General features: G+C 34.5%; 1 protein-coding gene across 1 annotated transcript in view; it reads right to left on the bottom strand.

The window, feature by feature from the left end:
- Positions 1-12618, bottom strand: part of inpp4ab (inositol polyphosphate-4-phosphatase type I Ab) — a 77525-nt gene that overhangs the window by 18056 nt on the left and 46851 nt on the right. The window contains exons 9-16 of the mRNA XM_073852185.1: positions 11158-11305; positions 9307-9437; positions 8723-8827; positions 6397-6505; positions 5899-5916; positions 3108-3294; positions 2755-2970; positions 544-685 (exon numbers count right to left, since the gene is read on the bottom strand). Of these exons, the coding sequence (XP_073708286.1) occupies positions 544-685; positions 2755-2970; positions 3108-3294; positions 5899-5916; positions 6397-6505; positions 8723-8827; positions 9307-9437; positions 11158-11305 (1056 nt within the window). The remainder of the gene's footprint in view (positions 1-543; positions 686-2754; positions 2971-3107; positions 3295-5898; positions 5917-6396; positions 6506-8722; positions 8828-9306; positions 9438-11157; positions 11306-12618) is intronic.

A 12618-nucleotide genomic window follows, 5' to 3' on the forward strand; every position in this document is an offset into this window, starting at 1 on the left:
GCCGCAGATTCCGACGTGTGTGCAAATTTTCAAGAGTTTTTGAGTATGTTAAGGCCCCCAAAAGTGCCCGGAAGGTTGAAAAAAAGAAAAAAAAAAAAAAAAAAAAAAAAAAAAAAATAATAACCCTTAGAAGAACAATAGGGCCTTCGCCCTTTTGGGCTCGGGCCCTAAAAAGAAGATGAAGAGATGAGTATGTACATGTATAGAAACACAACGAACAAGCAGCAGGGAATGTGAAGCAGAATGCAAAAAGGCAGAAAAGCAGAAAAATATCACTTTTGAAACTGATGAGACTCTGACTAGGCCTGATGCTGTTCTCAAAAATATAACAGAGAGATAGAAGGTGTGAACAAGACAGTGAAAGGCACCTACAGGCATGCGTTTCTGCATTAACAGGACATGCAGGGTTTAGTTCGGGTGGTGAAGATGAAGCTGATGATGGTGACGGTGATGGTGAAGGTGACTGCTGTTGTGGTTCAGGGACAGAGGAAGGCTGCTCCATGCGGACAGGGTTGATCCAGAATGCTTTTCTTTTCCCATTACCTTTCTTACTGCTGCCACTTTGCTGGTCAGCCTGGAACATGTCCTCACTGCTGCTGCTGTGCAGACGGTCCCTCTGCAGCAGTTTGTCCACTCGCTGGATGATACACTCCAGGCTCTTGTCAACATTCACCCACACCTTTTCCTGCAACAAGGAGACTGTTTGTACAAAGTGCAAATATTGGGGAAAACAACAATAACCAACCAAACAAACAAAGGCAACTATGAAAACATTTCTAAACAAAATGATGCACTCCTTCACAATAAGCCTGAGTTACTATACTATGGTTGTTATATTATATCAGCATCTAAGGCTATCTTTATGGCAAAATCTGAATTGGAATAATACAAGATTTACAAACACAAAACAAAACCAAATAAATACAGAAATACAGCAGATAAACTGACAATACAGTTAAAGATGTGTTAAGCACCTTCTTTTTATTAATACTTTTATTCAGTAAAGTATGGAAGTCTGTTTCCGCCACTAAATAAAAAGGTAATTGCGACTTTTTATCTCACAATTCCGTCTTTATAACTCGTAATTGTGCGTTTATATCAAGCAATTCTGAGAAGAAAAGTCTGATTTGCCAGTTTATATCAAGCAATTCTGACTTGCAATTGCAAGTTTTTTGCACTTGTAATTTTCGTAATTGTAAGATATAAACTCGCAACAGTCTTTTTCCCCCCTCAAAATTGTTATATCTCACAATTCTAAGAAAAAATTCAGAATCGCAAGATAAAAACTCGCATTTGTGAGAAAGTCAGAATTCTAATCAGAGTTTATATCACGCAATTATGACTTTTTTCTAGGAATTGCTAGATATAAATTTATAACTTTACAACTCACAACTGAGTTTATATCAAGCAATTCTGAGAAGAAAAGTTAGAATTTGTGAGTTTATATTCCGCAATTCTGATTTTATAACTTACAATACGAGTTTATATCATGCAATTCTGAGAAAAAAAGTCATTTTGTGAGTTTATATATCACACAATTCTGACTTTATAAGATATAAGATAAGATATAAACAATTCTGAAAACATTTCAGTATTTTTCCTCCTCAAAACTGGAGTTTATTACTCGCAATTGCGAGTTTATATTTCATAATTCTCTGAAAAAAAGTCAGAAATGCGAGATACAAACTCACAATTCTGACTTTTTCTGGCAAATGTGAGTTTCTCACAACTGAGTTTATAGCACACAATTCTGACTTCATTTCTCAGAATTGCAAATTTATTTGTCACAATTCTGACTTTATAACTCACAATCGTGAGTTTATGTCACACAACTCTGGAAAGAAAAGAAATGAAGAAACTCGCAATTCTGATTTTTTTTTCTCAAAAATGCGAGTTTATATCTTGCAATTCTGACTTCATTTCTCTTTATATCTTGCAATTCTGACTTTATAACTCACAATCGTGAGTTTGTCACAATTCTGAAAAGAAAAGTCAGATTTGCAAGTTTATATCTTGCAGTTCTGACTTCATAACTCGTAATTGCAAATTATAAACTCGCAATTCTGAGAGCATTTTAGTCTTTTTTTCCCCTCAAAAATTGGACATTATTACTCGCAATTGCAAGTTTATATCTCACAATTCTACGAAAAAAGTCAAAATTGCGAGATACAACTCGCATTTGAGAGAAAAGGTTCTCGCAACTCTTGAATTTATATCACGCAATTCTAACTTCATTTCTCAGAATTGCGAGTTTATATATTGCAATTTTATAACTCGGAATTGCATGTTTATATCACAGTTCTAAAAAAAAGCAATCATGCAATTTAGAGAAAAAAAAGATCGCAATTTACCTTCGTTTTAATTTTTATTTAATTGCAGAAATGGGCTTCCATAGTAAAGACCAATCAATAAAGTTCAATTGATCAAAAGTTATAGTAAAACTTTTAAATTGTTGCAAAATGTAACATGATTTCCACAAAATATTAAGCAGAACAACTTTTTTCAAAATTGGTGATAAGAAATGTTTCTAAAATATATACTAAAAATAGAATAGAAATTAGTTACAACAGACCTGAACATTTACATCAGATTACACAAGATTTTAATCCATATATCCAAACTGCTGTCAGAAAATGTGAAAATCCACAAAAATATGTGTAAATACGTCTGTAAATATTTTAAACTTTAGCTAAAGGACTTTTTAATAGTTAAGCCTACATTTAATAGATGTTGCTGTTAACAGGCCTTTCTTACCCACTCTTCCTCATGCCAATCAACTTGGAGGGATGAACGACTGTTCCTGCCGCTCCATTTGGCCAGTAGTGTGTCCTGATCATTCCTCAGCATCACCTGCTCTGAGTCAGCAGAGGGTGAGTTTTTAGAGGCGATGTACTCCGGTCTAGCTGCATTCAGGGCCTGCACTGCAGACGCCAGCAGTTTACAGTCACACACCATCACCAGCTGCCGTGTCTGAAAGTGAGAGAGAAAAAGGCGGTATAGTTTCAGCCTCAGAGCCCACTAGGTCCAAGTAAAAAAAATAAATAAAATAAAAATAGAAATGTGTTAATTTGTATCATCAAATGGATATGAAGTTCTCTGACACTTACCTTATCTGCAAGGATGGCGAGGGTTCTCTCCATGCCGTTAGCGGAGCGTTCTTTAGCGGCGCGAGACAGGCGCTCAGCGTAATAGCTGACCTGAGTCTTGAGTGTGTTGATATGGGAGATGATCTCTTTGGCACGGACAATATCCTGAGGGATGTAGACAATGGACTGGGAGCTGGACAAAGCACTGCTGCTAGACCAGAGAGAGCTTGGTTACTTAAACACACACCATACTAATAGTAAACACATACACACATAACTACAATAGTGCACATCAACAGACAGATAATAACTGTGCATTTCATTCATACAGTGATGCTCCAGAGACTTTGACAAGCTCCAAACACTTCAGGTCTTCAAACTTGGTTTTTAGAGCAAAGAGAACGAGGTGCTCAGGGATGAACAAACAGAGTCATCTGTGATGCAGGAGAATTATGCCATCAGACCTTTAAAATGGCAGATCTGTTTCACTAAGTGCTTCTGTACAGTACAAAGGTACAGTGGAATGTGTTTGTACATCTTCGATGAACAGACCATATGTGACCCTGGACCACAAAACCAGTCATAAGGTTAAATTTTACAAAACTGAGATATATACAAGCTTTCTATTGATGTATGGTTTGTTAGGATAGGACAATATTTGGCCGAGATACATCTATTTGAAAATCTAGAATCTGAGGGTGCAAAAATATCAAAATACTGAGAAAATCACCTTTAAAGTTGTCCAAATTATGTTCTTAACAATGCATATTACTAATCAAAAATTACATTTTGATATATTTATAGTAGGAATTTTACAAAAAATCTTCATGGAACATGATCTTTACTTAATTTCCTAATGATTTTTGGCATAAAAGAAAAATCAATAATTTTGACCCACACTATGTATTTTTGGCTATTGCTACAAATATACCCCAGCGACTTAAGACTGGTTTTGTGGTCCAGGGTCACATATCATTTGAGGAAACACATGATTGAGTGAACCTGCAAAGAATCAGGTAATATTTCAACTCAGCTTTAAATGTGATATATAGGAAAGAACATTTTGCATAAAGAAAATTATGTCTATTTTAGGGACCATTATTTTAATCCTTTCCTTTTTTTTTTTGCACTGAGATACTGTCACTGTTGTTTTAATTATTGATTATTATTCACTGCTAGAGATTTTTTTTATTTTTGTATATATTATTTAAATTGTAAGTCATGCTAAAATGTGTCACAATGCAAAAAAAAATAAAAATTGAATGACCCTAAAAATATGTATAATTGTCTTTATGCATAATAATATATATTACCACAGCCTAAAAATGTAACAATCGACCTGAGATTCTAAATGACAAGAACAGATAAACAGGAAGCACAGATATACAGCAAAATCAGCTCAAAAGTTTACATACACCTTGCAGAATCTGCAAAAAGTTAATTATTTTACCAAAATAAGAGGGATGATTCAAAGTGCATGTTATTTTTGTATTTAGTACTGACCTGAATAAGACATTTTACATAAAAGATGTTTAGATATAGTCCACAGGAGAAAATAAAAGTTGAATTTATAAAAATAACCCTGTTCAAAAGTTTACATACACTTGATTCTTAATACTGTGTTGTTACCTGAATGATCCACAGCTGTTTTTTTGTTTAGTGATAGTTGTTTGTGAGTCCTTTGTTTGTCCTGAACAGCTCAACTGCCCATTGTTCTTCAGAAAAATCCTTCAGGTCCCACAAATTCTTTGGTTTATCAGCATTTGTGTGTATTTGAACCCTTTCCAAAAATAACTGTATGATTTTGCGATTCATTTGTTTATACTGAGGACAACTAAGGGACTCATATGCTACTATTACAGAAGGTTCAAATGCTCACTGATGCTCCAGAAAGAAACACAACGCATTAAGTGATGGGGGCACTTTTTGAATGTGAAGTTCTGGGTAAATTTAAGTTATTTTGTCTTCTGGGAAAAGTGCAAGTACCTTCAGTAGATTCTACAGGGCATCACTAAATGAAAAAAATAAAATAAAATAAGAAAAATGTACACATCTTCATTTTGTTCAAATGTTTACACCCCTGGCTTTTAATGCATAGTGTTTTCTTCTGAAGCATCAGTGAGAGTTTGAACCTTCCTCAGTGTGAAAAGATGGATCTTAAAACCATACAGTCATCATGGAAAGGGTTCAAGTACACAAAAAAATATATATATTTGTGGGACCTGAAGGATTTTTCTGAAGAACAGTGGGCAGTTTAACTTGTTTAACAGTTTTAAATTCAACTATTATTTTCTCTTGTGGACTTTTTACATAACATTTCTTTTTCAGGTCAGTATTAAATAAAATAAAAAAAATATGCATTTTGAATGATCCCTCTTATATTGGTAAAAATTAACATTTTGCAGATTTTGCAAAGTGTATGCAAACTTTTGATTTAACTGTATATGTGTGCATTCAGCAAAAGACAATTCTAAGACTTTTTATTTAAACACACACACTCCTATTAATCTTTTATAGCGACCACAGAGAAGGGATGATGAAATCACAGAATAATGAATATCGTTCTGTTCCAAAACATAGTGAGGCAGCGTAGGCATCATAGACGCTCATCCGCTGCAAAAGCTCTTTCAAAATGTAGGCAATCCTATTATGTTGCCTTCAAATTTTAAGACAACGTTGAAGGCAATCCCACAATGCATTAGATGAGCTCTGGTTATAATGCTGCAGCTCACTAGGTTTTAAATCAGAGATGTCATGCAGTAAATGGCACAAAAAACAAACGAACAAAAAAAATAAGTTCAAACTAACTCACCATTCCTCCTCATAAATGCTGATTAGAAAGCAAAAATGCAATTAAAAGGTATGAAAAATAAACTAAGAATGTATCTTAAAGGAAAAGTTCTACTGATGTAACACTAGCAAACCAACAAATAAGCAAAAGCAGCCCAGAAGGTGACAAAACACTAATGAGAGCAATGCTTTTGAAAGCAGAATATACATTCTATTAACAGGCAAAAAAAGCACAGTACAGTTATAAATACAATAGTTAAATATGAAATGATTAAGATGGTTAAGAAAAAATGCTAGTGTGATTTTAAAAGTTTTTTTTAAGAATTTTATCCTTAATGAAACTTGCACAAATTTATTTCCTGTAAACATATTACAGCAAAAAGGAAATAGATCAAATTTAGTTAAGTGAAACTACCAGAACAGATCTAAATTAGCACTAGACTTAAGCCACACACACATACAGTACACACACACATTTCTTGAATTTTTTCAAAACTAGACCATGTTAATTTCAACTTACACTTTTTTTGCCTCTTCAAATTTCTGTAACAGTTTCCGCAAACCACCATTTTTGAAGCCTTGGCAGTGAGCTGCAGGGGCGCCGATCGTAACCACATCATAGGTGTGATCTAGATACACAAACACACATACACACATCCATGTTACGAACTGAACAACGTTCTTTATATGTAATTAATTATTGACAGTAGTTGAAAATAATTGAACAATAGTGAGCCTTCACTTTGACAAGAATAACAGCAGTGTAACATACACGTACAGTATTCTAGGCACCTATTTCTGCCTTAGAGTAACACATTAAAAAAGGTAATAATATGACAGAGTTTAAAATAAGAAATAAAGTTGCAGATATAAAGTTGTGAGATATAAATCCACATTACAAGATACATAGTTGCCCTCCAAGATATACTTTTGAAATTAAAAAAAAAAGTATTGTAAAATATAAAGTTGAGAAATTACAAAACGAGAATATGAGAAATAGTCACATTGCAAGATATAAATCATAAATGAGAGGCATAAAGTTACAGTAGAAAATATACAGCTAAGGTCAAGTTTACATACACATTGTAGTATCAGCAAAATGTTAATTATTTTACCAAAATAAGAGGAATCATACAAAATACATGTTATTTTTTATTTAGTACTGACCTGAATAAGATATTTCACATAAAAAGACGTTTACATATAGTGCACAAGAGAAAATAATAGTTGAATTTACAAAATTGACACTGTTCCAAAGGTTACATACGCTTGATTCTTAACACTGTGTTGTTTCCTAAATGATCCACAGCTGTTGTTTTTGTTTAGTGATAGTTGTTCATGAGTCCCTTGTTTGTCCTGAACAGTTAAACTGCCCGCTGTTCTTCAGAAATATCCTTCAGGTACCACAAATTCTGTGGTTTTTCAGCATTTGTGTATTTGAACCCTTTCCAACAATGACTGCATAATTTTAAGATCCATCTTTTCACACCGAGGACAACTGAGAGACTCATATGCAACTATTACAGAAGGTTCAAATTCTCACTAATGCTTCAGAAGGAAAATCGATGCATTAAGAGCCAGGGGTGTAAACTTTTGAATATAATGAAGATGTGGACATTTTTCTTATTTGACCTAAATATCATACCTTTTTTTTTTAAATTTAGCACTGCCCTTCAAAAGCTACAGAGGTTAATTACGTTTCTCAGAAGACAAAATAAGTGAATTTCACCCTAATCTTTAAATTCATAAAGTTTATGATTTATGATTCATAAACTTAATGCACCGTGTTTCCTTCTAAAGCAACAGTGAGCATTTGTTGCATAAGAGTCCCTCAGTTGTCTTTTGTGTGAAAAGATGGATCCCAAAATCATACAGTCATTGTCGGAAAGGGTGTAAATGCACAAAAATGCTGAAAAAACAAAGAATTTGTGGGACCTGAAGGATTTTTCTGAATAACAGCGGGCTGTGAATCATTCAGGTAACAACACAGTATTAAAAATTAAGCGTATGTAAACGATTATTTTTAATTCATAATTTATTAATTCAGGTCAGTACTAAAAAAAAAAATAACATGCATTTTGTATGATCCCTCTAACTTTGGTAAAATAATGAACATTTTGCAGATTATGCAAGGTGTATGTAAACTTTCGATCTTAACTATAAATTTGCAAATGTGCAAAATAGTTGCACTGTTAAATGCACAGTAAAGTTACATTACAGGATAAAATGTCAGAAGACATCACATTTTAAGTTTAAATTTAGCGTGCGACACAGCCGTACAGTAAGATAAAGTCACAATTATCTGAAAAAAATATGAGAAACTGCACTGTGATATAAAAATCACAATTAGGAGACAAAGTTGCAGCTATATGAAAAAAGTTGCGAGAAGTCGCATTCTTAGATATAACGAAACAAGTGTGAGATATAAAGTCATAGGCTTCCATAAGCTACTCTGCAATGAGTAATATTGATTATTATGATATTTTTCAGCTTTACTCAGTTACTTGGGACAGATATAATCCTAATGTCTCCAAGTAGCACTATACTTTTGAAGTGTAATTGCTCAACTGGGGGATCAAAACTAAAAGAACATCAGTGATCTTCTAAGTGTGTGTTTGTGTCGAGTGCATCAAAACTTCTGTATGAGAGACTATTTACATGTGCTAAGTGCTCTGAATAACACCACCTACTGCCTGCTGGGACTGACTCAGTAAAAGCACATACACCAAAGTGCCCAACAAGAATACAGTGCAGTGACAAAACCCTTTCAAGTGAAGGGAAATAAAGAAAAGGGGAACAGGATGACTAATGAAATAAGCACACAGAATGAATGAAAGCTATCTAACCACAGCCAGACTCATCCTGAACCCTCATTCTCTGCACATGGAGGTTGGTAGGCATAAATTCCAATTTCCTCTCTGCTTTCAGATTACTGGCTTTAAATGATGGACCTGTAAAACAGAGAGAGAGAGAGAGAGAGAGAGAGAGAGAGAGAGAGAGAGAAAGAAGTCTCTTGATACCCCTTTATCATTCAAACAGAGCAGGCATGTCTACTATTCTTAGTCTTTCAGGTCACTGGAGAATCTTTCATAGAATTCTGGGTCATCTGAAAGCGTTTTTTGCAAGTTTAACCCTACAAAGCCTACTCATGTTATCATATTTGACATGCAAATAAAAAAAGCCATAAATTATCAAACTTTGTCATGATTTGTCATTTGATTTCATGTTATAATTTAAGAATTATTTGATTAGTGAACTAGAAATAGCAAAGAATAACTTTTTTTAATGTTTAAATGCTAGTTTAATTCAAATCATTGGACCCCACTGTATGATCATGTGTTTGTGATAAAGTACTGAACATCTGAAAGGTCTGAAGTAAAACGTGCAACACCACAGGAACACCTCTCGCAACCTCCAAATGCAGACTGACCTTTGTAGTCCTGCAGGTCTGTGAGTGTATCCTGATAGGTCTGAAGGATGCTCTGGTACTGCGTCACAATTTGCCGTCTGAGATTCTCCCAACACGGTGATAATTCCCCCAACTCCTCCAGCTCAGATACTCTACGAACATCAAAACACGCGATCATGTAAAGGAGTGCCCTTTTATATACAGTCAAGCCTGAAATTATTCACACCCCTGGCAAATTCTGACTTAAAGTTACTTTTATTTAACCAGCAAGTTTTTTTTTTTATTAGAAATGACACAGGCACCTCCCAGAAGATAATAAGACGATGTACAAGAGGCATCATTGTGGAAAAAATATTACTCATCTTTTATTTACATTTGAACAAAAAGTGGCATGTCCAAAATTATTCATACCCTTCTCAATAATCATTAGAAAAGCTTTTATTGGCTATTATAGCAATCAAATACGTCCTATAATTGTTGACCAGCTTTTTGCATGTCTCCACTGGTATTTTTGCCCATTCATCTTTAGCGATGAGCTCCAACTCTTTCAGGTTGGGGGGGTCTCCTTGCCATCACCCTGATCTTTAGCTCCCTCCACAGATTCTCAATTGGATTTAAGTCAGGACTTTGGCTGGGCCACTGCAAAATGTTAATGTTTTTGTCTGCTAACCATTTCTTCACCACTTTTGCTGTGTGTTTTGGGTCGTTGTCATGCTGAAATGTCCACTGGAGTCCAAGGCCAAGTTTCTCTGCAGACTGCCTGACGTTGTTGTTGAGAATTTTGATGTATTGCTCCTTATTCATGGTGCCGTTTACTGTAGTTAGGTTCCCTGGTCCACCGGCTGAAAAAACACCCCCGAAACATTAGGTTCCCACCACCATGTTTGACAGTGGGGATGGTGTTCTTAGGGTTGAAGGCTTCTCATTTTTAAGCCAAATGAAGGCTACGTCATTGTGGCCAAACAATTCAATTTTTGTTTCATCTGACCATAAAACAGAAGACCAGAAGTCTTCTTCTTTGTCCAGATGAGCATTTGCAAAGGCCAAGCAGGCTTTTGTGTGCCTTATCTGGAGAAGTGGTGTCCTCCTTGGTCTGCGTCCATGGAACCCAGCGGTGAGCAGTGTCTGTTGGACTGTCTGCCTTGAGATGTTGCCTCCAGCAGAGCCCAGATTCATCAGGATGGCCTTGGTGGTGATCCTTTGATTCTTTTTTTACCTCTCTCACTATCTTCCTGGCCAGAACAGGTGTCACTTTTGGCTTCCACCATGTGCTCTGAGATTTTTCATAGTGCGGAACATCTTGTATTTTTTAATAATACTTTTGCACTGTAGCTACTGGAACTTTAAAACAATTAGATATGGTCTTATAGCCCTTTCCTGTCTTGTGAGCAGCCACAATGCGCAGCCGCAGGTCCTCAGTGAGCTCCTTTGTCTTAGCCATGACTGTCCAAAAACCAACAGCAGAGAGCTTCTGTTTTTCACCTGTTGAGTTGATTAAAACAGCTGTTCCCAATTAATCAGAGTAATTATGATGCTTTAGAACAGCTTGGACTATTTTGAATGGTATAGAACTTAGACCATAGAATGTGACGGTTTGCAAAGGGTATGAATAATTTTGGACATGCCACTTTTTGTTCAAATGTAAATAAAAGCTGAGAAATATTATTTTTTCCACAATCGTCTTATTATCTTTTGGGAGAAGCCTGTGTCATTTCCAGTCAAAAAGCAAACAAACTTGCTGGTTGAATAAAAGTAACTTTAGGTCAGAATTTGCCAGGGGTATGAATAATTTCAGGCTTGAATGTATTCTTGCAATTAAAATGGTCATAGTGTGCATGCAACTGTGTGCTTGTCTGAGATTATGATAAATACCTGGAGGAATCCTCTTCCAGTAAGAGTTTGACAAACTGTCGTGGGATGTTAAGTGACAGGACGCTCTCAGCCATTTGTTCCAGGATCCGTAAATGGTTCCCATCAGTGGTTGGAAAACGGTACATGCGCGACATGGTGCCACCAAACACTAAGACACAGAAATAGAATTAAACCATTAAGATAAATCAATTGTGCCAGACTGCAGCATTAAAACTGTATATGCGTGCATTTAGGATATTATGACCTGGTCCTGGATTTCACTTCTGTCAATAAAAATGGAACTAAGTGCCACTGAGCTTGGGAAAAGCACTATGACAACAATAAAACATAATTATCATTAGTTATTCTTAGTATCAGCAATGTTTCTGTCGATATTTTCCAAAGAGACATTAAGCAGCATGTTCCAAGCGGTGGCTGGTGCTTTTCAGAACCGAGGGAGCACAGATGTCACTGATCTGAAAATTTTCTGCAATGTTGCTGCTTTTCAAATTACTACAAAAAGGTGTAAATTAAATAAAAATAGTTTTCTTTCATGTCTGTTCTGCTCATCAAGCCTGCATTTATTTTATCCAAAGTACAACAAAAACAGTAAAATGTTGAAATATTTTTATTATTAGAAAAAAACTGTTTTCTAGGCAATTTATTTCTGTGCTTTCAAAACTGAATTTTTAGCATCCTTACTCTAGTCACGTGATCCATCAGAAATCATTCTAATATTCTGATTTACTGCTCAAAAAACATATTATTATGATGTTGAGTATTATTTTTCTGAAGTTTCTTTGACGAGTAGAAAGTTCAAATGAACAGCATGAATTAAAAATCTTTTGTAAAATTATAAACGTGTTTACCATCACTTTTGATCAATTTGAAGCATCTGTGCTAAACAAAAGTATTTATTTCTATAATTTCTTTAACAAAAACAAAAGGTATAATGAATGATATAGTGTATAGTGTATAAAGTATTCAACCGTTTTAAATATTGATAATAATAATAATAATAAACAAAATTATTGAACAGCAAATCAGCATATTAGAATGATTTCTGGAGGATCATGTGACACTGAAAACAGGATAAATAAAGCTTAAAATTTAGCTTTGATCACAGAAATAAATTAAATTAAATATTTTTTTGAATCAGGTGAGCAGAAGAGCATTCTTTAAAAAAGCATAAATTTTACTGTTCAAAAACTTTTGACTGGTAGCGTATATCTGAATATTTTGTTTACAACTGTTCAAAAGTTTGGGATATATGTTTATTATTTTAGAAAAAAGCCTTTTATTTAATAAGAATGGATACAACTGATCAAAAATTCCAAAAATGAATGAATGAATGAATGAATGAATTTATAAAATATTAAACATTTATTTTAAACAATAAATGTTTAACATTAAAGACTGGAGCAATAGTTACCAAAATTTCAGATTTGTCATCAAAGGAATAAATACAATTTTGAAATATAT

This window comes from Garra rufa, chromosome 12, assembly GCF_049309525.1.
Source record: "Garra rufa chromosome 12, GarRuf1.0, whole genome shotgun sequence".
In the NCBI taxonomy this organism is placed as follows: domain Eukaryota; kingdom Metazoa; phylum Chordata; class Actinopteri; order Cypriniformes; family Cyprinidae; genus Garra; species Garra rufa.